Here is a 27,683-nt window from a genome sequence, read left to right as displayed (position 1 = left end):
GAGGGGTGAGCGGGGCGGCGCGGCGGCGGCCACCTGTTCGGCGAGCACCCGCGCCCGACGCCCCCACGCCCCCGCACCCGCGCCTCCGCGCCCCAGCAGCCGCGCCCCCGCGCCCCGCGCCCCTCGCCGCGCGGCACCCTCGATGCGCGCGCTGCGCCCTTCCCTACTCATTCGTTTCGCGACGCGTTGTCTCGCCGGCCGGCTTCCGCCTCATTCGTACCGCGTACGCTGCCCGCTACACTCGATCGTACACTTAACTAATCAGACATGACAGAAAGCACGGAAACCCCTGCGGCCGCAGCGCCTGAAAAGACCCCGACTGAGAATGGAACCACCGAAACTCCTCCAGAAGAGACCCCGGAGAAAGCCACAGAGGAGAAAGAAAAGGAGACCCCGCCACCCAAGGAGATGCGGGCCGTCGTCCTAACCGGCTTCGGCGGTCTAAAGACTGTCAAAATTCTGAAGAAACCAGAGCCGACACCGGCTGAGGGTGAAGTCGTCATTCGTGTTAAAGCTTGGTAAGTTTTGCATTTATTATGTACCTTCACTGAATTCGACATATATTTTTTTAAGAAGACATACCGGCATCTCCCCAATTTTTTTTAATTTTAAATACCGGTCAGTATGAATTTATTTCTGCAGAATACAAATGCTATTGCGTTAATTGGTAAATATTATACTGTTTAATGTTCGATAAATCATACTCGTGTGTTCTACGCGTTGTGAAACGGGTCCCTGTTCTCGTCGCGGCCGCGGCAGCTTCATTAACATCTGCCTACCGAGGCGTGTTTCACTGCACAGCTTTAATGTACCCGATTCAAAATTCTGCACACACTTGCACCAACTGCCACCGGGTGACGCGCCCTAAGCGGATTTACACTCTAACGACCGTCGTATCATCGATTTAAAAATTTGCATTGTATTTCACTCATTCAATTCATTCCGCGAATCTTATTTGCTTACAATGTACAAAATATGTCCATATTGGGTAGGTACGATTTAAAATGTAAGGATTTAAAAATGGAACATGACAGAGAGGGAGTTTAAACTTTACCGGCATTGTTCTTTGTTCGTTTATCGTTTCAGTGCTTCAGATAATGCATTATGCCATCCGTCGACAGGCTACTTACGACGGCGCATGAGTTATCTGCCACTTTTCTTGTTAATGCTTTCGAGCTTAACAAAGCGGCCACTGTGAAAGATCGCTGACGCTTGTTGGTTTAATGAAATCGAAGGGTATAATCACAATATGTGTTTTTTCGCACTGATTTAGTTTGGAACAGCGTTGAAGTCTAACGGTAGACAGTAATGGTGCGTTTCCTGTAGATAATGTCCGGCGGGTTACGGATAGTGCCGTGAGCGGTGAGCGGTGGGCTCGCAGCGGCCGGGAGGGCTGGTGCGTAGGTGTGAACGAGGTGCGAGGCAGGCGCAAGTCGCATCCCTGCTTGCGCTAAAAATAGCACGCTTATCGACAACTTACTATGTTAATGACCGCGACCACAGCTGCCGCTAAAATATGAACTGAACTGTCCTTGAACCGGTACTTGTTGCAAAACATATTGGCTCGTTATCTTGCACTTTACTTGATTTAACAATTGTCCGTGGCGAGATCGACTGGACGCGAAAGTGAGAGTCACAAATGTTATTTTTAGCTTCGAGCGATACATTTCTTTTCGCGTGCATCGTGCACGTAATTTATCACTGTCGAATCTAAATCAAAATCTTATCGGATGAATATTTCATGAAGGACTCGAGTCGTCAAGTAATTCAAAATAAATTACTACGTTGCGGACTGCAAAAAGATCAAAACTGATTTTTACATGATTTAAGATGTGCATGAAAGATTGAAAATAAACTTATATTGCCCAGTACCTACTTGTACTACATATTACGCAAGTGCGTACAATTCAACCAAATAAAGTAGTTACTATTCTTGAATTCTTTATGTTAATTATGAAATTATAATCTAAGGGATTCATATTTTTGTTTGATATATGCAAGAAAATGATGAATACAAAAACCAATTGTTTCTTTCTTTCTTTCGAACATCTCAACAATCGTCCGTTGTTGTAAGTTCACAACAGATCCACACATGAATTCCCTATTTAATAGCGCTATTAATTTAATGACATGTAACAGTTATATGAAATCCAACCTATTATGACTCGCCGGACGCTTCGTTCAAACTTTCTATAAGACCGCCTGTAATACATTCTCGTAATATAACATGGGATCAGCCAGTGAATAACACCATTATATTCAATTAGGTCAAGTCAGTGTCAGAAATGCGTCTTCCGAGAACAATCGACGTACTCACGCCCTTGTGCCAGAGTGGCTTTCTTTTTCTGAGATAGCTTAATTATATATGAACTCAAGACAAAAAAATCGTGATCGTTTTTTGTTCCTCTCGGGTCAGTCTCACAGATGGTTCAATTGGACATCATTATATGATTAATATTTAATTTCACTTAGTTATTCCTCGATGGTTCAACTTACAATGCATACGGAATACAGAATTTGATATCCTTAATAATATGGTACGATTTACAGATGTCATGAAAGTATTGTTTTCAACGAGAGCTTAAGTTAAAATTATTTTTCAATGATATTTTTAAAATCCGTAGGAATTTTTAATATCTATAAAACGAAAATAGTTAGTACTTTCAATAGTTTGTAGGGTTTTAAAGATAGTAAAAATTACGAAAAGGAAAATTTATTGCGCTGATGATATAATGTATAAACGATGTTTTACTCAGTGTTGCACCAAAAGAGCGCGTTAATTGTTTATATCCTGCTCTTTGTTGGTACCTATTTAAGTTCTAAATTTAGCGTCTGCCCCTCGAGAAATGATGCCGGTCTCTATGGATAAAGTGCAGTATTGTGCATTTTAATGGGCTACGAAGCCACATAAGATGGGAGAGATGAATTTGTTTATTACCCTCTTCCTTATTGAGAACGTCTGCGCGAGATAGCTCTCTTCCTATGAGTCACTAGAAAGTAATGTTCTTGCGAACTTGACAACCAAGTTGCTTGTTGCTACGACTTCTGACTTTGTGTGGGCGGATTCGCCATATTCCTAATATGCTGCCATGCTATGCTTGTAAAAATTATTGTCTATGGTGGACCTTTCTAATCTCGAAGGCAAAGTTATTAATCAATTTCTTATTTTAGTAATGGTTTGATCGCTTCAATTTATTTGTAGTTGAAACATTTGTTAATCGATTGATTAGATCTGTACCCCTATCGTTGCTTCGCTTTAATGGGATGATGTGTGTACTTCGTATCGATTATGACATTTTTCATTAGGTATTTAATTTATTTCTATTGTTATATGACTTCATTATTCATAGGGGTCCATTTGAATTGATACTATTCCTATAAATGCTCACAATTATCCCTTTGTCTCGTGAAGGCATTATAAACGCATTAGATCGGTCGTGATAGTTGTTAAAAATAAATTAATATCCAGCATTGGATCCAGCAATTTGTGTTCGGGTTATACACGATCATTGAAAGAAATTATGATTGTTTAATAAATGTTTGTATCTTTTTACATAACAATTGAACTCTCTTTTAGTATGACTATTGACTACGCACTGCGTGTGCGTCACGCACATATTCTTACTCCGAAGTCAACTTGCATTGATGAGTCAGCATAAGTTGCTAATATTGACTCATGCGCCTGAAACTATCATCGTCGTTCATCAACATAACGTATTTGCTTTCCCTCGCTTTAGCAGGAAAACCATAATGGCTATGATTATCAAATAGGGGTGAATGCAATAGTAACGTAGTAAATTGGCTCCCATTACTAGGAATTGTATGAATCATACGTAGTACTAGACGGGGTCTAGCCTGGCTTGGCCCTGTGCCACGTTTGGAGAATTAAATCTTTTCGTACAAATGCTAAGGGTGGGCTCAATAGTCGTCGAGCACATTGTCCAAAGTCAATGAACTTACGAAAATGCCTCCTCGCTTATTGTGCCCATAATAATCGAATCAACTCTCAACTCTATATGGCAACAAACATGTCGTATGCTCTTAATTTTTTTTCTGACAAAACGCGCACAGGACAAATCCTTGCGGCGTATTTCTCAGAACATTTCGTGCATTCGTAACGATCGTTGTATACAACTGTCGGTTACGCATTATCATCCCCTGAATCGCGTTTAGTTTTTTCAGTATTTAATTTATTATGTGGGTATTGACGGCTAGGTAAATTGAATTGGAAAATCCCGTGACTCGATGTTCGCATGAAAAAGGGGTGTGGTTGCGTTGCGCCGGGGTGTCAGCCCGGTGGGGCGGCAGGGGTGAGGGTCGCAAGTGCTTCTGTAATGTCTGGCGGGGGTGCGGGGCGCGGGGGCCGCGGGGGTGGCAGCCAGCGGCAGATCAATACGGCGCGTCCCCTACCGCCCCGCGCCCGACCAATCTCCGCAGGCCTAACGTCTTTCGACGCTGATGCTTGTTTTTTATAGCGCCCATCAACCACACTCTTCGAGACATGTACTCTCACCATATGACGGTATTTTACATCTACCGTCTAGAGGAATTGTTAAGCTCTCTCACTAATCCCTGGATCCGACGACAAATCCGCCTATTCAAGTTTATATTCAATAGATGGTGTCATTGCGTGCTTCTTTTCGTATACTTGAATTCGTAATGCACCTGTTGAATTTGGGACTGTATTATTTTTTTGCGTGACGGATAGGAAATTGAAAGTTATTGAATTATATTTTACAAACATGTTTCTAAACAATTGATCCATATTATAAGGAAGCCAAAATTTTTTGGACAAAAACGGGACATGGAACCGGTTTTATCCAGCGCCATTATAACATGTGTTTTTCGTATCTGGAAGCAATTATAAAAAATCACACACATGTATAACAGAACAATAATAAACATAAACGTGTGAAAGTGTGAGGAAGTGTCTGTCACCTTTCCCGGATACATTCTACGGATCAAGTTTTATAAAGATAATCGTGTTTTGAATACGTAATATTTTAAATGGACAAAGCAATTCAATTTACTTGGTTATTCGTAGCTTGTAAACAACGATGAGTTATATTCATTAAGTATAAATAATAATCAGACCGTTTCGCTGAGATTCTGTCCGTCAGTTTGTGATTTAATGGTCCATAAATTGTACATAGCCGCGAATCAGATTCGAGAAATTATAACATGTTCTTAAAATATTGAGTTCTATTGTTTCGTTATTGTATGAATTAAAAGTATGCGTTTGGACAACAATTGATGTTAATTGATTAAAGCCAATCATGCAGTTTCTAAAGATTTTGATTGTAATGGACGTTAGACACGTGCCTGGGATAAAGGGGATCATGTTGATAACCACCCTTCAGATATGAAGCATTATTGTACGTTGAAAATGATAAATTAAATAATGTCTACGTGTAAATATTTTGAAGAACGGAAAATTTTAATATATCAAATAGGTAGGTACGCATAAATTACGCACCTGGTATAAATTATTGATCGACGTTTGCTACTACAAACTACAAAGGTTCTGTATAATTATGTATGTATAGTTATATCATTATTCTTCATATTCATAAATTAATAGGGATTATTCCGTTGTTAAAATATAATCCTTGCAAGGATGTTTTTTCATCGCAAAATAAAGATACAGATCTTGAAAAGCGATATGTCTGATTTTATTAAAGTTTAATCTTTATAATCTGGTTTTAAGATGACGGTCATGAAATATCCCATGCTACCGGGCCTTTTGTGGAGTCTGTTAAAAATTAATAAAGTGGTCGTCTCAGGTTACCTTCTGGAAAGAATCGTACGGCCTTCGTCAAACTTGAAATGTATATTGTTTCAAGTCATTACTTTACAAGGGTTGTTGATAATGATGGCAAAGGTTAAAAGGATTAGTTATTACTTACTAGAATTATCAGATGATCTTTATTTCAAGTATAGGTTTATTATTTATAAAAAATCTATTTTTCTGATTAAATGATTTAAAATTTAAGTATTCTAGCTTACCTGTTAAATCTAAGGTTAAATCCATACTTATAGGAATAAATTTTCTTTCAGTTTTAGTTACATTCAATTAATTTTTGCATACATTATCAAATAGAAATATGTACAATTAGATACGAATCATATATAAATGATTACGGTTATTTGTTAAAAAAACAACTCTGTATAAATTGCGGAACTCTGTTACTTGGACCTTAAATTGCGAATCGAAACACGTTCGCTTTGGTCGTCAGTTGTTATTTACTCTGATGAACCCTTATAATGGAGCCTACTCTATTTTATTGGACCGGGTAAACAACTTCCAAGAACATTAGATAGAAAGAAATACACTTTCACGATGATTATGGATTAGATCTTGTACCTAACCGATACTTACATACTATATTATAGGTACGAAAATGTTCTTACGATAGTACCCACCTACATTATAATATTAAAATACGCAGATTCCTTCCAAAGAGACCTTCCAAATTCAATTTCTCCTTCGATTTTTTAAAAGTTCGTATTTTTTCTGATATAAAAAATAAAACTGACTGGAAAGGTACATAAGCAAATAAAAAAAAAATCTGAAACATTTTTTTTAATATTATTAGTCCATTGAAAAGTTACATTTGGGGTTACATTTCTTAGAGGACGCAATTTTATTTTTTTGATGTGTAGAGGGGGTTAGTGTGAAGCTATCACCAAGTTTGTGGGGTCGCCACCCTTGTCCCACGGCCGCCATCTTGAAAATAGCGGAAGATATGGTTTATACCACATACCCCCACATCCAAAAAAATAAAATTGCGTCCTCTAAAAAACGCAAGGTTGGGCCAAAAAAATGTAACATTTCAATGGACTATATGACGTCCGTTCCAATTTTGAAGAGAGAAATAAGCCGCAGACTGTCCTTGCTGGACATATTTTATTTAAAGCTTAAAAAATGAATGTAGATAAATAATGAGTGGGGTGATCGTAAAAACATTTCGGAAATGTGGGTCACGCGACGCGACCCTAAGCTCAGTAATGTTTCGACTCATCTTTTTTGCCCCAACATTTAGGACTACTATGTATTATGATCCTGTTGATACGAAGCGTCATTTGGGTTGTATTTTTCCTGCCCGCATGGCAATAAGGGCTCCCTTTCATTCAGTGTAAGCGTCGTTTAATAAATGTTTTGTTAAACAAATTCGGGTGTGAGCAGTAAAAGCAGAGCTAAGGTTAGGTAAATATTGTAGTTGTCAGTTTATGTTTTTTTTTTAGTTTCGTACTATTTTTGGAGTGAATTTTGAGGTGGAAATGTTAAATATAAGATATTTGTATTTTTACCTGTAAGTATCTGATATTAAATTATTAGTTAGGTCGGTTTTTACCTTTAAATATTAAAGTAAATCGTTATCTATATTTACATTGTTCTTAGAAGATCGATAAATTTTCGAGAATGTTTGGAATGCCGCAGCCGATAGCATTATTTGTGAAGTCACGAAACAACTGATATCACCATTATGCACTTCTTATCAACTATCTGCTTCATATTCTTGATATTGACAATACTTGTTTGTAAATATTGGTTTAAAAAAGGTTCTGTAAATTCTACAATAGATACATTGCGTAGAACAACATGATGTAAGTATAATCTTATGTATCGTACTTTCTTTCTTCTTCTATTTTGTGTTTTCTTCTTGTGTGTTTACCTTTTTCTAAAAATAAATGTTTTTTCTTTCTTTCTTTCGTTCTAGAACATTGGAATATCATTTTAGGAAATAATCTTCTATCTACAAAAAATGTAGTTTTACAAACGTTTATTTGCTTATAAATAGTTAAATTCATGTTTAAAAACTACGTTTATGGATCGGAAATAATTTGAAATATAAAATGTTACATGACTATACATTTGGTTTATAGATGCGCGGGCTCCGGCAACTCCGGGCCACTTTTATGTCAACTTTATGGTTGTTTAGCCACCCCAAAGTGAATCGTCAGCCATCTGTGGAATGAGGCTCGCTTCCTGTGTACAATTAAAACGACTGCAGTGACCGATTTGACGAGCCTTTGTATCGAACAAGGGTGACTAATGTTCTCATTAATGATACGATACAAGTTTTTATATACTCATTACAATACTTGATCATTGTTGTTACATGACTGGTTTTAGCATACATCAGAAATTGCATGGAATTATGCTTTAACTTAGTTGTTGACAACCTGAGCATCTTGCGCGTTAAATCAGATCAGCTAAGCCCAATCCGTTTCGACCAAATGTTTTACGACTTTATCAGGACAGAAGATAGCCTTTTTTTGTAGTCGCATATCTTAGAACATCTCGTTACTACATTCATCTCGACATTAACAGTAATAAAGAATGCACCAGTCAGTATGTGATAGAACGCACGTGGATGTCGACTGTCTAGTCATATCGGAAATAGAAGGTGTCATTGTTTGTGACGAGTGGGTACCGCTATCCGGACGTGTCCGTAATGGTCTGTACCTGTTAGTTTTAATATAATTAAGGATTAAAGCAGCCGCTTCCTTTTATAAAGATCACTATCTAATCTATAACTTGATTGGCGATATTGAATGTTAATGTGTTTCGTTGGAAGCTCGTTTGAACGCTTATCAAGTGTTGGTACGTACTTGAAGTTCAGTAAGTAAATATTAGGTACGTTAGAGTTATTTATTACTATAATATCCCCTTGACAGGAAAATAAGTTTTTTGTCGTAAAGGCAACTGAGCCCTTAAATTTGGGGTAAATGCTGTAATTAATTGATTTAGTACACGAAATAACAACATTCAAAGCTTTTACGTTTATTGAAAAACAAATTAATTCAGTTTTTATAAAAACGAAGAAGAGCTCTGCCCCAAATCCGGCCTATTGAGCTAAAATTGAAAGAGTTACAGTTAAATAAAAAACCTTGTCTTCGAAGGTAAAAAGTAAAAACCCATTTCAATTACCTTTTGGCCTAATAACAGGCCGCTAACGGGTTACCTAAATTCCTAACAAAAAATCGTATTTAAAGTAGTCCAGTCACGCTATTCGTTTCAATCGACATTTATCTACACACGCTGTATACACGCGACATTTTTTGATATAAATTCCATTTTAAAACGGCTTACACTTAAAAGGAATTGACATAATAAAATAAACACATATTCCCTAAAGTCAACAATTCTACGTGGGCAATAGGCATATTTGAGATGTTTTTTGGCCTAACATTCCATTTGCTTCTTCTTCTTTAAAGCCTTAATTGACCCATAGTCGGGTATAGGCCTCCTCATGTTTTTTCCAATCTTTGCGGTCCTTGGTGAGACACATCCAAGATTTACCCGCTGCGCTGTTCTGGAAATATCGTCGGAAATATCGCCGTGCTTTCGTTTTGCCTGGCTTACGTCGACCACTCCATGGTCTCCATTCCGCTACTTTTAACGCCCATCGTCTGTCACTTCTTCGGCACATGTGGCCTACCCATCTCCACTTGAGTTGGCATACTTTGAGAACAATATCTTATATCAGTTAACCTTTGTACGTTTTCTGATAGTATAGATGTGGTCTGGAAGGGAGATACCAAGCATGGCACGTTCCATTGAACGATTCGCAATATATACCTATCTTACTTGAGTTATCGGCTGATTAGATACAAATTGAAATTTTCGATACAACTTCGATATTTATCTAAGGCTTCGGCTTTACTATCTATCGATAGACAGGAAACTAGTTCCATTTCCACTAAATTCATAAATATAGTTGAGTACGTTAACTCGTCAGTGCGGTACAGAGAATACAAATGAGCGAGAACACGCGAATCAGGAAATTCCTTTTGGTGCACTTGTACCGACAGCACGCAAAACATATTTTATTCAGTGATACGTCGTGTATGAATAGCTTTATCTCTGTAGTACCGTTTTATTCATTTATAAAAATTGAAATTGTAATTTATGTTCGCGATTCAAGTCTTATATAATTGTAATAATAATTATATAGCTGTATTTCATTTAATATTAATTGCACTAAAACTATAAGACGTATCTGATTACTCAAATTGTTTATTATGATATATCACACAACGAACCTGAAACATTTTCATAATAACTCCGCAATATAAAATATCTAGAGTCATCTTTTACGTAGAGTAAATTACAAAGCCTACATTACAATTTACTCATCACAGTGCGTAGTGGTCGATAGTAGGCAATATAAATCATTAGATTTCCATAATATTAACTATAAGGCAGAAGTATGTACGTGGTCGGAGTATAGAGAGCACATTATCATTCATCTGAAGCCTTCAATGAGTTTCATTAGTCAATGAATGAGTCCCCCACATGGTATTTTTAGTCATAGTGGTAGAGTGACTGTACATAAGAGGAAGTTATTTCTTGTACCGACATTTAAAGCTCCTCTATTAAGTTTGACATCTAAATTGGATCCAATTAGCTGGATTATGAACGACAGACCCATGAGAATTGCCGGGATATTCTTCAATTTAATCAAGAGTTTCTTAGCCAATAAATGTGAGTCTCTAATTGAATTCCTACGGAGGAATTATTACAAGAAATATTTTATCGCGTACTTCAAAGTAATTTTCTTTTGTTCTTACATGATTTAGTTACTTAGTTGATTATTAAATTTTCAAGTAAGTAATATTTCTGTCTGGGAAGTTGTGTGACTTTTTCTAATGTAGAATAAGTTTCCACTCATTAATATGTCTGCGTTGCACGGGTGCAGACAACAGACCTTGCGATACACGTTAAAGTTTTAATGAGTCCTGTGAAGGTTGTTTACCCCCGAACTAAGTAAAAGCCTTTTCATTTTAATATTTTGTAAATTAATAACTTTAATAACGCCAACATCAAAGCGAATTTATGGTTGCGTTTATTGTGTGCTCATGTTTTTAAAACTAACCTTAGGTCGACACGAATAAAATAGATTCCTCAATTCACATTTGCAGGGTTTAATGGCTTCTATTTAAAGGGTTGTATGAACTAATTTACGTATAATAGGCATGTACACATTGACGCCTCGGCCACGTCATGTCGCGCCGCGCCGGCCGTCGCCGGGCTGTCGGTCGCCGTTGCGGTATTACAACCCCGATGCAATTTCAAATTACCCTGAAATCAGAAATGGGGTGAAAGTTCATCTACATTACATACAAATTAAAATCATTTACGAGGGACTCAGCGCTACTTATACGCAATATTTCTCAGCTATCATACGACGTTGCTTAATAAACTGGAAAGCTATTTGAATTGCGTGAATAGAAATTCTGCCGTATGAATTAATCGCATTAATAGCAACTTGGGTTATAATCACTTCGTTATGAATACAGATATTGAATTTGCATTTCTCTTACTGAAATAATTTACGGGGTACCGTAAAACAGTCTCGTTAGCTTTGTCGGGTGGCAGGTACATTTGGGCGCTGTAAAAACGGGTGTTAAGGGGGAAGCGAGTGAGTGCTATTATTTGTCGAAGGAGGGCTGGGTCGCCGGTCTGCGGTGGTCGTTTATCGGCTCCCACTCAAGGTGCTATTGACCTCAAGGCCACGTTTGAGCGAGGACTATCAGACACGCAATTGGCAACAGGCCGTGCGTAGGTACGCCGTACGGCTTACGAGACGTGATTATTACGAAATATTAGCATGAAAGGATGCAAGCTAACTGCACCGTACGAGATGAGCCGTGAGTCTACCTGCGCGCCCATTTTAATATTGTCGAAGGAAATGGAGATTCAACATTCTGTTGAATAATAATCCGTCAGGTAGCGTGCGTGTAAATTTCATTGTGAATAAAAAAGGATCAGGAACGGGATTAACTGGCTTTGAAATTCTAATAACAATTATTCGATAGGATCACGACGACGGCCATGAAGCTGGTATTTAACAACAATACCTTTGTTATTTTATGATAAACTTAGCGCTTAGTTTGCGTGGGCTTTGTAGCTAGATCGAAATTTATAGCCTTTTAATATTCGGTATACCTACTTTACAAGCTTTTATCAGACTCGCCCTAATGAGGGTAAATCGCCTGACTCGCCTCTAGGTACTAACTACTAACCTATACAGAGTTACTTATATTTCTAGTAATTATTGTTTTTAATACAATACAATTATTTTAAACATTATTTAGTCATAATATTATGTTAAATAATAGGTTACGATGATTGGTTGACGGTTGCCTATATTATTATCTGTGATGATTTGTAAGTAAACTAACACAATTAAAAATAAATACTTTAAACAGTCTTAATTGTGTGGTACATATTCTATGCGGTTGAGGCTAAAAATATCTATATAATTTCATGTAAGTACTTAGTTGTTTAATGTACTGTATGCGGGTGAACGAATAGGCTGTAATTAGCTATTGATTTTATAGAATCAGCAAAGTACTTGGGGTATGTTTATACAATTGTCTACGTCATGGCAAGGGGGGTCCGAGCCACTCCCCGAGTGACACACGCAAATACCGAAACAACGTCAACAATACAGCCGTAACCCCAAATGATTCATTCATTTTGGATTAAGGTCATTTTTATACAAAGATAACATTGTGATTCATGTCATATTTTCATTAAAATGCACTTTGTCGCTCACATACGTACCAGGGTTTGTGTTATGCCTTGTTGCCTTATTGTATTGTTATAAGAAACGGAGACAATGATCTAATAATGAGAAACTAGAAACAATTATTCAACATTTCTTTGCGAGTTACGACTAAGTTGTAAATGGGATATCTTTATACGAACAATTACAAACAACTTCGCTAGCTTTTGTTTATTGGATTGCTCTGTTCTCTTTTGTCTGGAGAAGTTCATGAGAAAATATTTGATTGATAAGAATTTGAATATGATTATTTTTGGTTTTATGGCAATCAAATGGTTTATAGAATTCAGAGAGCCTTCTTTGTAGAATTTATTGAATTTCGACTTGAAAATCCAAATCCAAAATCCCGTTAAGTTCCTAAGTAAGAACTTTATGAAGTCTAGAACAATAAAAATATAGACCATACATTCAAAACCGGTATTTTAACATACAAATCGTAAAGGAATCCATAGCTGTGTTAACAAGAAATTTCCATTGTCTAACCACTTGCCACTCATATTATTTGCAATGTAAAATTAAATAGAAGATACTGTCTGTCGGTCATGTAAGCTTAAGCGTAAACAATGCCGCGCGTCATCACAGGCATTGTTTGATATTCTGGAGTGGGGACAATCGCGAAATATCGATTCCACGATGGCTCATTATCAACCCAGCCACGTATACCTCACACAACAATTATACGTGTTTGAGTAATGTAGATGCAATCGATATGATTGGTTGACATTAACTTGTGCAGCTTATTTACAATTCATGTACGCGTAGTATGTTTAAAAACTACATAACAGTTGAAATTAGTATGTACAATAAGTACATGTACTGAGTCGTTGAAAACACTGAACAAACACAAACTTAATGTTGTTCAAAAATAAAGAAATGAGGTGATGATTAACGGTACGAAATTTGAACCAAGTAGGTACTTAATATGGTAATCTTGTTATCAAATTTCATTGAGACAATGTATGGAATGGAATTCAAGTAGGAACTTGGCGCCAAAGATGTTTCAATTAATTAAAATATACACTTACATTCTTAACTTGTCTTAAAAAACTCATCGGTCAGTCATCGAATTCTGACAAATTGCATGGCTTACCCATAGGCTGCGCAAGAGATTCCGGCCTATGATAAAAATGTTTCCTGTCCTCACAGACAATAATTCAATTGTGTTATTGAAAGTCGTTGCTTCGAGGTTGGCAACGCAATAAATTATTAACTCCAATCGTTTATAAAGTTAATCGGGTCGTAGGTACGAAGCACCTTGTTCGTAAGCGGTATGCTGTCTTCACCAATTTCGGCAAAGTCTTGAGCTCGTTCAATATCGTAATGAATTAAAATTCACTTAAACCAAAAATTTCATCGGCATTTCGTTCGTCTTATTCTTTTACGCATCATACATATGCCCCATTATTACGATATGTATTTCGCAATGCAAGACATCTGGACTCGATTTTATGGCTGCCTAGCCCTCAAATCGCCATCGTTATCATAATAGCTTATTCCATAAAACTTTTATGTTTCAAAGGAAACATTTGATGTAACGGACGTTTTATCGAAACGTTTTTTCTAGAAAAACAAAGATAAAAAATTAAATGCAAGTGCGTATAAAAATGTTCGTTATAGTTGCTCGACGTGATATGACTTTAATTAACCTATATTTTATGCTTTGCAAATATTGCGAAGTCAGGTCGTCCTGGAAGTAGATGTCATTTTATTATTTAAATGTAGGTCCATTATTCTGGTCGTGATCTACTCTGACGCATAATAACAAATGGCAGCCGCATTCCAGCCATGCCTCAATTAGGCACTGCGCAGCTTTATTAAACGTAGCAGGTCCATAACTTGAAGTATAAACGATGGAATAATTTAATTAAAATGTCTGAAAATAAATGGAGTAACTTCTGTTCGCGTATTTCCAACAAAGCGTCCGTTGCTATTTTATGGAAGTGAATAACAGTTTCAAATTAATTTTGTTCAACAAGCGAATTTCTAAACGCTGTATTTATCGCTTTCATAATTATTGAATGGTAAATGGTATTCATTGACCGTATAATTCAATTTCAGATACAAGTATTCTTCATATTTCATCAACAATTTACTTCTATCGAAATGATCAACCATCAAAGAAACAAATCAAGTTGCAAATCACAATGAAGACACCAAATAGCTATTATCTACTTATTTGCAATTATCTTGCGTTAATCCATTCAGAAATATATAAAACATTTTTTTTATGCTGCGTTAGGGGAGCGCTTGAGATCCACATTCCACGAATCATATTATTAAAACATTCCACGAATCATATCTAACCTAAATATTTGTTACAGCGGTCTCAACTTCCAAGATCTGATCGTGCGACAGGGGGCCATAGATTCGCCACCAAAGACACCCTTCATTCTGGGCTTCGAATGTGCTGGAGAAATCGAACAAGTCGGGGAAGGCGTCACCAACTTCAAGGTAAGGCATTTGTGTGCAACTCTATCCTTCTTCCTTCAAGTCTAGTCTAGTAATATTATAAACCTAAAATTGTGAGGATGGATGTTAGTTTGTTACTTATTCACGCGAAAACAACTGAAGGGATCTGGGCAGTGATGTAGCTTATGTTCCAGAATAACACAATAAAATACTTGCTTTTGTTATCAGGTTAGACCAAAGGTGAATCCGCGCGGCACAGCTAGGAACTCATAAATGTGTTGTATAATTTAAAAGCAAACAAAACGAACATAATATGTTGTTATAACGTCTATAAGCCAATATTAGGTTTTCTAATAATTTGGTAATGTTTAATAACCTTGCTTGTTAATTTGGAAAGGAAGTAGCAATTTCTATTATTCCGAAGCGAAGCCAAAGATGTTATTAGTAAAAAGATTAACTGAATAACCACTTTGTTATATAATTAGATTTAATTAACGCTAATGAGGTTTTCGTGCTGAGATTCGTTTATGAATACTGTGAACGAATAAAACCGTATACTTAGTTACCTTTTGAAAGCGATATAATGATAAAGTATAAAAACATTCAGACATATTTTTGCTACATTTTATTTTTATCTATTATGCTGAGTTATGGCCATGTTGTGGTTTTACTTGATCAAATATTTTCAGTTAGTTATAGTCAGATTTATGGTTACATATCAATTTTTAAGGTTTTATTGAATTACGAAGTAAGACAAGCAGATATCATTATTTTGTTAATTTTCTAATTAATTATATTCCACGTCAAATATTCTAGATCGATTTTGCTGAAATTCCATGTCCCATACATATTATAATAAATATACTACCACTTTCTTAACACTATAATAAGCAACAAATGTATCTACCAGGTTGGAGACCAAGTAGTGGCCCTGCCAGAATACCGTGCCTGGGCAGAACTGGTCGCGGTACCAGCGCAATATGTCTACGCGCTGCCTGAAGGCATGTCTGCGTTGGACGCAGTGGCCATCACAACCAACTACGTAGTGGCCTATCTGCTGCTCTTCGAGATGGCCAACCTGACGCCCGGCAAGAGCTTGCTGGTGCACTCGGCTGGAGGTGGTGTGGTAAGTTTTACTTTATACAGGATTATTCTGACGGTTTTGGGGGGCTTAAAAGGTATGCTGTAATTCGGTGTAGAGATAAGAAATCGGAATGTGAATAGTATACACATTCCAATTGCTAATCTTTGCAGAGTATACACTGTACCTATACTCTGCCTTAAGGCCGGATTGTTTTGGCAGTTTTGGGGGGTTTTATAGGTGTGCTGTAATTCGTAGTGAAGATGAACAAATGAAGTATCATACAAGATAAGTTGTGTTCGATATATAAACAAGTGGTTTTATGAGAATTTAATAAATTACAATGGTGTTATAAATATTCAAATTAGATAATAAATAAGCTGTTGGTACTGGCACTTCTTGTGACAAACAATATTTTATATTCTCTAGAATTGATGTTCCAGTTCAATTAAAACAATGCAAACACAGTTTGTATCGCGTACGTAGTGTACTAAATTTATGTCTTGATTAATCGTTTTAAACATTACGTTTTATATCCATTACACAATCATTGATAAACTAGTCTAAATGTGTTATGAAAAGACGATCTGTGAGTTCAAGATCTTTTTTTACATACCTTTACAATTTATAACTGTATGTAGATATTTTTATTATTACTTACATACCATTTGTTACTTTGTTGCAAAGAGGCCTCGTACTAAATGAAAAGACACACAGATAGCACTCTGTATATCATAAGTTGTATGAATAGCCCCTTGTCCTATATGGATGTTATGAAAGATGAATCAATCTTAGCGTAAGGGTCCGTTCACACAGAGAGGCTCGGAGAGCATCGGCGCGCATTTTTCTTTTCACACAGACCGGATCGTATACGCTTGGAGTTGGTCGGAGCGGAGCCGTCAACTATTTCACATAGACCAGCTGGAAGCTATCTGAAAGCGGATGCGAATGTAATCGGAGCTGAACGGCTGCGCGAACGAGAAAAAGTACGCGATCGGAGCCGGTCAGCTCCTCTTATTATTTCACACCAAGCGCGTTCAAGCATTCTTAATGTCAAAAGCAGTGCACACGCAAAAATAAACCTTAAGTTACAAATACTAAAAACTCTGTTTTCATCGTGATAAGAATCTGTTCTCCTCTCAGAGCCGGTCTGTGTGAACGGACCCTTATGCTTCATTAGCAGGAAGACGTACTGGCTCTCAAACAGTTGATTACATTTTGATTTATTTCTTAATAATAAATAGTTGCTACAGTTAATCATTTATTATATTGTAGGGTTAAGGGTAGTACAATGTAAGACTGTAGTTTGTCTTTTAGAAATTTACGACTATACTAAAACACGGTTTGATTTTGATAAATTTGATCAACTGATAAATAAGGAAAAATGAAACGTTTTAATATTTCAACGAAATCAGGTTGGCCAGTTAGTTTCTGGTGAAGTAATTAAATCGGCAATTAAATATGACCGTTAAAAATAATAGTAATTTAACTAGAAACGACTCAGCGTATAATTTGTGTTGCGGTCGTGTTGACTAATAGCAATGTGGTAAGTACAGTGACTGTCAAGTGAAGCGCTGTTTAATGTCCAAACAATATGGAAGAAATAATAAACATAGTATTCGAGCTTTTAAAAATAGACGTATTGAGCATGGAATACAGGAAGTTTGAACAATGTAGGGAAGCTAGGTATATTCATTTGGAATTTAATTATACTGGTCAATCATATATCACAGGACTAAACAGCTTGTGACATAACATTGGTATGATTTTTCTACTTTTAATACTGCTGTATGCAAGGGAATTATTTTTTTCTTCTATAAAATATGCGGTTGCAATTTGCGGATACTTTTGTCTTAACCCATTGAGCCCCCAGCGCGGCGGCCCGATCGGTCCACGACACAATAGATTTTCTATTGTGTCTGTGATTCCGGGGGCTGAGTTAGTACTAAGTACCTGAATTTGCACAAGGTATCACTGATTAGACAGATTAGCAAGATCATGACTTTTTCACAATCCAAGCCGTCCAATTATGTCGTCAATATCAGAAAATTAGTTGCAAAACATCCACTTACCTGCGCTGCCGTGACGTTTACTTATTTCTAGCGGAGAAATAAACAAGTTCCGATTACTTTACGATTTCCTGTCGGATTGCTAACCTCTGTTCGAAATCGCTTGTAGGTACTGTTGAGACCGCGTTTCCGAAACTATTTATTATTGTAATTGTAATTATATTTATGCATCCGCATTGTTTTTGATAAAAACCCAAATCAATAGAATTCAAAATATTGTTTATTATCACAAGACATTATGGTAGATAAACTGACATTAAAAATATTCCCAAAGATTGGCGAAGAGAGCCAATAATCTATTAAACCAGCAGTCGAGTCTGTAATACAAAATGTACTATTATTTTTAGTGAACGCTCGCAAAACAATTGCACGGTAGAAACAATAAACATTAATCTTTACGTATAAATAACAAGATGAACTCGTGTGAAATTCTTTATACCTACTTACTTCGTGAAAAAGTTTCACGCCGGTGCGGACATAAGTAAATAAATGTTTTGTCTAAAAATAGCGTAACATTGACCCTGAGATGCGCTGTAAATATCCGTTAACCACATGTTACATATCTACAAGTTATACGAATGCTCGATAAGTACGAAAACAATTATCGTCTCTAATTGTGTTCTGAATTAGGTGAGAAAAATTCATTTGCCGTGGAATGCTCCGGCTTCCGTCAATTACATCATTCATTACCCTCTAAGTCAATGAACTGTGGTAATTTGAGAGGATTGCTTCAAAAGCGTGATGGGTGGGGTTCGTGCTCTCAATTATTCTGATACGGGTTTGAAAAATATGCCGTCAAGGTCGACACAAGTATACCAATGCTGTAACGCTTACCACTTGTAAAAATTTATGCTTTAAATACATGAAGTGCTCATGACTAAACCGCTCTACTAAATAATCTGCCAGCTGTGGTCTGCAAATTCAATTATTACGTAGCCAATGTAAGAATGTACGAGTCACCACCAAACCAAATTTCTTTGTTAATCATAGCATATAAAACAATCAGTAACTCCAATTTATATTGATCTAGTAAGTGTGAACACATAGATACGTAAACATATTCATAGTAAGTTTCCAGTCTTTGAAAACATTTCCATGGGGCCACTGAAATTTTGCAAACAGTTTGTACCAAAAGGAAAATCATCACGATACAGATGGTGTCTTTGTCCAAACTTTAAATTTTGCCTAATTAAATAAAACAAAGCCTAGAAGGATTTTCTATCTATACCAAATTTAAAATCTGTTCGGAATATCTTCTAAACATCTCCTATCCAACAGGGCCAAGCTGTTGCCCAGCTAGCAAAGACGGTGGACAACGTGACGGTGTTCGGAGTTTGCTCCAAGAGCAAGCACGAAGCTCTCAAGGCTAACAACAACAACATTGACCACCTGCTCGAGCGCGGTAGTGACTACACCAGCGAAGTTAGGAAGTAAGTATGGTTTTATGGTCCTAGACTACAGCTACAATTGTAATTGTATCAGATTGTTCTGATGGAGAGATATTCGTGATACAAGAAGATTTTCGTGATACAGATATTCAGATTCTTTATCATTAAATGCTATTTAAAATTTTTGCAGAAGCCAAAATTTAATTCTTCCCTTCGTTTTTATTCAAACATTTTTTCTTCAGCACTGATTTATTTGTAGCCATAAAAAGTTTACGCTTTCAAAACATTTTGATCTCTCTGTGATTCATATTTCATACCGGGACTAATTTCAAAATTATAATGAGATCTCCAAATGTGGAGGGAACTGAAAATGTGAAATCACCGCTAAAAATATCCGTCGGCCCTTGCACCGTTCTGCGTGCATCTTATTTCGGTACTACAACCCTTTGTAAATATTGACTGTGCTGTCATCGGCTATTCATATCTGTTTAATTAAGAGAGCGTGAAATTTCCCACGTATTCGACTTTCGTTTTCAAGACGCCCTCGATGTAAACGGTATTGTCTTTTCCCCTTCCGTAACGCTTTGCTCCGGTGACGCTTATATCCATTACATTCCAGCCGAAATGCTTTTCTGATCCCTATTATTACTTCATTGTTTGTTTACATTTACATAACAGCGTTTCATTGTTTTTATTAATTAATAGCCGCGCGTTAGACAAATATGCCGTGCACGTTCCCATAAATTCCTTAAGCAAATAAACCAATTGTTCTAGATCCCATGCTTTCTTAATTGGTCGTTATTAGTGTTACATATTTGTGTCCCACCCATATCGTTCTCTCGTCGATCCGTCCAATTTACCGAGAGCCTCGCTGAACCTTGGCTTTAAACCGCTTTAGCGGTCGAGAGGATCGTCTCATAGTAAAGTCAAGGTCCATTTATGTCTGGCACAGTGCATTAATTGTACCGTTTATATCTCGTTCCTTAGGGCAGCTGCTTTGTAACAGCCGCGCAGCGTTTAATTCTCGTAAATAGACAGATATTTTTATATCTGGTTAGCTCTTCGTAGCATAAACAAGATGAGCCTCACAATCCTTATGTAAACAAATAGACGGTGTTCCTGATACCGTTCATAGGTTGGACGCGGTCGTAGAATTAAATCAGTGTAATTACAAAGATATAAATAGAACGGAATGTTCATTGCATTTAAAATCGTGTTAAATAATTTTGAGCACGTGTTATTGTGACAAAGGACCTTGAGGTATCGAATATGTGTCGCAGCGCCTTATGAGTATTGACTATTGATTAATAATGAATGTGTATTTTTGTAAAGGATCACTCCTGATGGCGTCGACATTGTGTTGGACTGTCTCTGCGGCGAAGAGTGCAACCGCGGGTACTCGCTGCTCAAGCCTATGGGACGATACATCCTCTATGGTATGATTCTATTCATTTGTTTGTATATCCGAATTCTTACAAATCCTTTTGAATAACTTGGACCATTTAATTAAAACATATATCAATACAATAACGTGTAAATTTCGAACTAAAAATTTTAGGTCCAGCCTTTATGCTCTCTGGTTGTTGTAAAATGTAATACACCCTTTCATTTGTTAATGTTTTGCCAGCAATAATTAAACCAAGTGTTGCATTTGCATGTAAAATATAATTGACTTTAAGATTATAAGTGTGTGTAAGGAATGTGGTTTTATCCCAGGTTCATCTAACATCGTGACCGGCGAAACGAAGAGTTTCTTCAGCGCCGCGCGTGCCGTGAGTAGCAATGTTTAATTATCTGATTTATAGACAATACCACGCACATTATATATTTCCTGAGTATTCATTTTTATTACAATTTTTATTTCAATAAACAGTACAATCGAATTGGAAAAGGAAACATTTGAAAGGTTTTTGTTAAGAAAAGGAAGCAGTAAAGATCAATCAATTACCAAAATAATATAAAAATTCTAACATCAAAAGATGGCAAAGCAATTCGCGATCTATCGACACAATTAATCTATTGTTCATAACGGGACGATTATTATTAGCTTTCTATAACAATGAGCGGACGCAAGTTCGCTGTGGGTAACTTTATTCCCCTGAAACCGTATGAATACGGAAGGCAACATAATCCAATACGTAATGAGAATGATTACGTATATATTTTGCAACGTTGGAACTTGGTTGGATATCGAATGGTATTGTGGTAAGCGTTTTGGTTGGGGTTGAACGGTGAATCATGTAGTTAAATTAGAGTTCATGTAGTTATTAATGAAATACGGTAATCTATACTTCTATACTAAACAATAAACATTTTAAACCCAGAAGATTATTAGTTATAATTGAAATAAGGTAAGCGATACTTCTTGACTAATAATACTTATAATATTAGTCTAGAAGTATCGTTTATAGCCCGACAGAGACCGCTTATACGCGATAGGGCCACCTATGTTCCTCTCGTTTTTTTCTTATTTTCTTTTGCTTCTGCCTAGAGTTTGTTTGAACACGCTAATCTCAAGAATAGGTTCAGTAGGGACCGATTTCAAAACGTATTTATTTGGATTTCTACGTGATACCTGAGTGATATAGGCCATATAATGATGTACCTACGTCTGAATTAGTGAAGATATATGAAAATGTTTGGGGAATGGAATTTTTGTGCAAATTAACGTCCAGCGTATAATTTGCCAGAGTAATTGGATGATTAGATACTTACCTAATTTGAGGAGTGCTTATGAACGCAGTAGCTCATTTCCATATTTATCATATTGTGTAGGTACTCATGTTTGTTTAATTACTTAAAACAATTATTGAGAAAGCATACGTATATACCACTGTATACTTACCTTAGTGTTATAAAATAAATAATTATCTCTATGACATAGTCGGTCTATACATATATTACGATTTGCGACCTTATTTCGATTTGCCGCTTCCAAAAACAGGGCCGTACTTAGTTTTCAAAAAATAAATCCTACGTTATTCTCTCAATAAAAACAGGGTCATTCTTATTTCTTCTGAATATCAGACTCTAACAGCACATCTCTTGCAGTGGTGGCAAGTGGACAAGGTGTCCCCGATCAAGCTGTTCGACGAGAACAAGAGCCTCGCGGGTCTGAACCTGCGGCACCTGCTGTTCCAGCACGGGCGCGCGGAGTACGTGCGCCGCGCGGTCGAGCGCGTGTTCGCGCTGTGGGGCGATGGGAAGGTCAAGCCGCTTGTCGACTCCACCTGGGCGCTCGAGGATGTACGTATGAGTACCCGCGTTGCTAGGCAACCGCGACAGTTAAACTTGTTTACTTTAGTTTAGATTTTCCATGATAAAAAAAATACTATTATTGCTATAGTGAGTCTTATTGTTTATTCTCATCTGTACTTTTCTGTGGTGCACAATAAAGATTTTTTCTTGTTATTGTAAGTCACGATTGAATGTGGAATTGTAAACCCAAAAATTTCGTGATACCTCAATACATAATAAATCTGACATGCTTAATTCATACATTGTATTTGTGCTTATAAAGTACTTACATGAACCGTAAAGTTTATTAAAATAACAAACTCTCCATAGGTCGGTGAAGCGATGCAGAAGATGCACGACCGCAAGAACATCGGCAAGCTCGTTCTAGATCCGTCTCTGGAGCCAAAGCCGAAGCCCGCGACTCCCGCCAAGGGCAAGTCCGGCAAGGAGAAGAAACCAGCCAAAGAGAGTTCCGAAGAGAAGAAGGAGAAGGAGACAAAGGAAGAGGAGAAGAAGCCAGCGGAGAACGGGGAAAAGAACGGTGAGGAGGCGCTCACTAACGGTAACAGTGATGAAGGTACGTCCCCAACTATGACCAGGCATCCGTAATGCGTAGCTCTAGACGCTTTACGGCGGTTCTATTGACTGATGACGTTTCGCGGCTTTACACATTTTCGTTTGAATTAAGAATGTATTGTGATTGGCTTAGTAACTAGTAGGAAAGGGGTTAGAAATATGAATTTAAAATATTTTCTATTCCATTGTAGGGTATGAAGTTGAAATGTAACTTGAAAATAAACCTAAATAAGTATTTCCTTAATAGTTATTTTTTGTATAAAAAGTTAATATTTATAATAAAGTATTCTAAAACTCTTTAAATCTCATTTTCTTAAATATTTTGATATCAGTATTAAACCCTAGTAAAGTCAATACGACTCTCGATAAATCAAAAAATTGTAAAAGAAAATGTGTAAAGTAGAAAGCGCTAATATCATATTTTGCAATATCACGTTTATCATATTATCCGCCTCTTACACATATGTGGTTTCTATTCCAACACATTACTATAATCATTATGCAGTTTAGATAATTTTTGGCTCCACATTTCTATCATTATTTAATAGAACTTTTCTTTATTTATCACTAGATTTCCGCCCGCGGCTTCGCCCGCGTTTGCAAAGGAAAACCCGCATATTTCCCGTTCCCGTGGGATTTCCGGGATAAAAACTATCCTATGTGTTAATTCAAGTTACCCTCTATATGTGTGCTAAATTTCATTGTAATCGGTTCAGTAGTTTTTACGTGAAAGAGTAACAAACATCCATACATCCATACAAACTTTCGCATTTATATTATTATAAGTAGGATTAGAACATAAGTAGTTATTCACTGTATCAAAAACAAAAACTGTTAAACATATAAACTCTGTTCGACATGATCTGACAGTATGTAGATTGTAGATATATTTTTTTCTGGAATCAACTCAACCATACTATCTGAATCTTCCTGACACATGCTCACACAGCAATTGAATTTTATCGCCTTACACTACCCATTACTTAAGTATTACTTAAGTCAAGATTTTCTTACTTAGCACAAACTACACTTGGTAAGTCGCTTATGTGTAAGAGGTTTTTAGCTTAGCATTTACGCACGGGCTAAGCGCACGTCAACGGCTTCCTGAAGCCTTTACATTGCAGCTTTTAGATTTGCTTTTGCAAAACTTATTTATTCTCATTTATATCATTGATTCGTAAAGCTTAAAGAGAATAAAGGTAAATTACTGCTTAATTAATGAGAAGAAGAATACGTATTTGGCGAGACGCTTTAATTTAAACGCAGACGTTCTGTTACGTATCAATATGGATATTTATTAAATTGCCACTCTTTATTCTTATATATTTTATTTTATGAAATTAAGAATTCAAAATTTGAGGAATTTTTTAAATTCGATCTTTCGGCTCGTCCATATTATTTTACATAATTATTTAGATAAAACTTTTTACTATTAAATTCTTCTAAAGTAAAAAAAAACAAATCTAAAGGTTGCAGTGTTCTTGAGCGTTTAGTCAGCTTGGTCATACTGAATCGGACGCAAACTCATTACTGTTCGTTTTTATCAATTAAGAAAAGATTTGTTTTATTTGCGGGTAGTTAAATATTTAAAAAGTTTAAGTGATATCAAACTATTCTTGAATAGAACGAATCATTTACATCCCGTTATGTAAATATTACTTTAAAATTATAACACAATTATTGCAAAAATGCTTTTGCTGCAAATATTATTACGTAATTTATTTAACAGCTTTTATATTACAGAAGTATGCATAGTGCAAGTATCAAGCTACATCATGCAATATTTTAAAATTATGGCTTACTTCAACATGATAATAATTATTAAATCATTTTGCCGATTGTTACGGTAAGTAAAATGATTTTTTGTAAAAAAGTATTCGAAAACTAATGATAATTTTTTTCGATTATTCCAGAGTCTAAGGAGAAGGAGAAGGAATCTAGCTGAATTGTTTCCCCAGAAAGCTGGACCAGATAAACCACCGCCAATTAATTATTTTAGTGTTGCTCGTTTTAGCGATGCGAAGCCGCGCTTGCACTCCGGCGCCGCTACAACCACTATATTATGTTGCCTCATGTTTGATTTTATAAGTCTGAGTACGGCCCTGGACGATCTTACAACTTTATCAAGATTTTTCAAAAGCGTTTCGAATGCGATTAGGAAATATAAATACCTTATAAAGGATTTAATGGTTAATTGAAACGAGGCTATACAATAAATTGATTCGATATTGGATTCGTTTATTACAAAACTCTTTTGGAAAATCACTCTCAAATATCGATATCGTTGCAAGAATCGACATCGTCGTAAATGTCTCATTTAAGTTAGTCTTTACGTTTTTTTTATTCTATTATTCATCACATTCAAATAATTATAATGAAATTGACGATTATGCAACAACATAACGGTACAGCGAAATTGAAATCGATTGTCTAATTTAATTGAAATTTATTTTTATACGTTTCGTTTTATCTCTGGCCTAAGTTAATCGTTTTCCACAAATCTCATAGTTTTAAAATTTTTAAGACTTTATTTTAGGACGAGATATTTTTGTCAGCGGTTATTTTGAATGGCTATTGTATAAGATGCAGAGATGCTTAATCTTTATGTATGTTAAGCTTTAATATTTTATTAGTAAATGTTTAAAATTTGGCCCTGGTACCCCCTCCCGGCCCCGCTCCGCTCGTCGCGTTCTCGCTACTTTGAACTTTAAACTCACTTACACTAGGACACTAATCGCACACACATCCTGAAACTATCCACGTTCGTGTAGCAAAGCATACATTAAAAACATTTTTTCATAAAATCGAAACCCTACGTGTGATATTTTGTACTAGACATGCTAGTTTTTATACGATATGTACACTGCCCACCGTTTTCATTCTGTTGAAACTTCAAAAACAACCAAAGTTTGGAAATTTACTATATTTTTGTACTAAGTAGAAATTTTATATGTTTTTTGAACTAACAATGAAATAAATCCTTGTTAGCATTCGGGATGGAATCGAACGAAATACTCTGTGAACAATAGCGAGATTACGACGACGTCTTATTGTGAAAATTTTCATGTCTATGTGTAAATGTATGTAAAATTCAATGTAATCGGTGGCATCTTTTTAATAATTATACCCTAAATTATATTTTTATAGACAAAAGTCTAGTAAAACTTCTGTAAGGCTTTCTATGTATCTTTACACACAAATATCACATATCTACATAAATAGATACACTCTCACACGATGTATATTAATGTTTTGATAACAATATTACTCTGCATTTTTCGATATAAAACTAGTGTTTATGATAAATATATCTGGTTTAAGGTTGTAAGTAACATTTACCGCCATAAATGTACAGTACGTTTATAGGTGTTTGTACGCAGTACTAAAACTTATCTGTAGGTATAACATATCACGTGCAAGAAAGGTAAATGAGAAAGGCTGAAAAGTAGTTGTCCGGGTTTCCGGAATAAAACGAGGCTGTTCCATTCCTTGCGATCGTATACTCGAACTGCTCAATGAAACCTGCCATCGCACTGACAGACTAGAATTTTTACATTTTTTACCCTTTTAGAAAATGTTAGCGCATAGTTGCGTTATTAGGGTCCGACCGCGGCGTAAACGACAGCTTACAGCCGAGAATGAAATCCGAGTCATTTTTAACGCTTGGCAAAGTGAACAAGAGTGGCTTGGTATCTACAATTCCAACACTTGACTCGCTAGCTAACAACAGCTTGATTCAGTTAGGTTCTGAATCCTTGCCGTCGGTCGTGGGAGCTCACGAGTGATCTGTGAAGATCAATGTAGTAGCGAAAACCAATAGATAGCTTTTGTATTGATATGGCGGTAGGACGCCACAAGCCGCTTTGAATGTACATTGTACGGTGGCTTGGTGCTAGTTTCGTATTTACGCGGATTCGTCGCTTCTATGTTTCGGACCAATATCTTAAAGCTATAGTCTTCTTGTCAGTAATCTTTGTCGCTTTATGTGTCAAATTTGTGCGAATTTTTAAATATAAACATAAAATTTTGTGTATATCGACCTCTATAATGGTTTATTAGATTTATCTGAATTATCTTCTATAAGGATATCCGTAATTCAATGTATCTAGCTGGAGCGACGGCGCACTTAGTGAATGTGTCCAAAATTGTTGTAGGTTAGTATCAAATTTGATGCCAATATTTATTATGAGGAAGGTCGAAGATGGTCGGCGCTGTCGCACCAGTTATTTCCATATAGGCTGGGTCGTTGATGTATTACACATTTATTTTTGTAAGGGCGGGCCAGTGTGATATCTATAATATGAAATGGATAAATAAATATGTATGATCTGTAAAAATGCTTAAA

At 36.3% G+C, this 27,683-nt stretch overlaps 1 protein-coding gene across 2 annotated transcripts; it reads left to right on the top strand.

Annotated features, from left to right (window-relative positions):
* Positions 1–159: 159 nt before the first annotated feature.
* LOC123698975 (synaptic vesicle membrane protein VAT-1 homolog-like) lies at positions 160–27,683 on the top strand. Of its 2 annotated transcripts, none has more exons than XM_045645813.1 (9): positions 160–518; positions 14,900–15,029; positions 15,898–16,113; positions 19,416–19,567; positions 20,858–20,961; positions 21,242–21,297; positions 22,577–22,771; positions 23,093–23,303; positions 25,252–27,683. In XM_045645813.1, exons 1-9 carry the CDS (start codon positions 268–270, stop codon positions 25,281–25,283), a joined length of 1,347 nt encoding a protein of 448 aa, XP_045501769.1. In that variant the 5' UTR covers positions 160–267; the 3' UTR covers positions 25,284–27,683. The 2 variants fall into 2 exon arrangements, with proteins under 2 accessions (XP_045501769.1, XP_045501768.1); XM_045645812.1 differs by having other exon boundaries at positions 23,093–23,339.

The sequence above is a fragment of the Colias croceus genome, chromosome 17, assembly GCF_905220415.1.
Source record: "Colias croceus chromosome 17, ilColCroc2.1".
In the NCBI taxonomy this organism is placed as follows: domain Eukaryota; kingdom Metazoa; phylum Arthropoda; class Insecta; order Lepidoptera; family Pieridae; genus Colias; species Colias croceus.
This window is presented reverse-complemented; position numbering and strand designations above follow the sequence as displayed.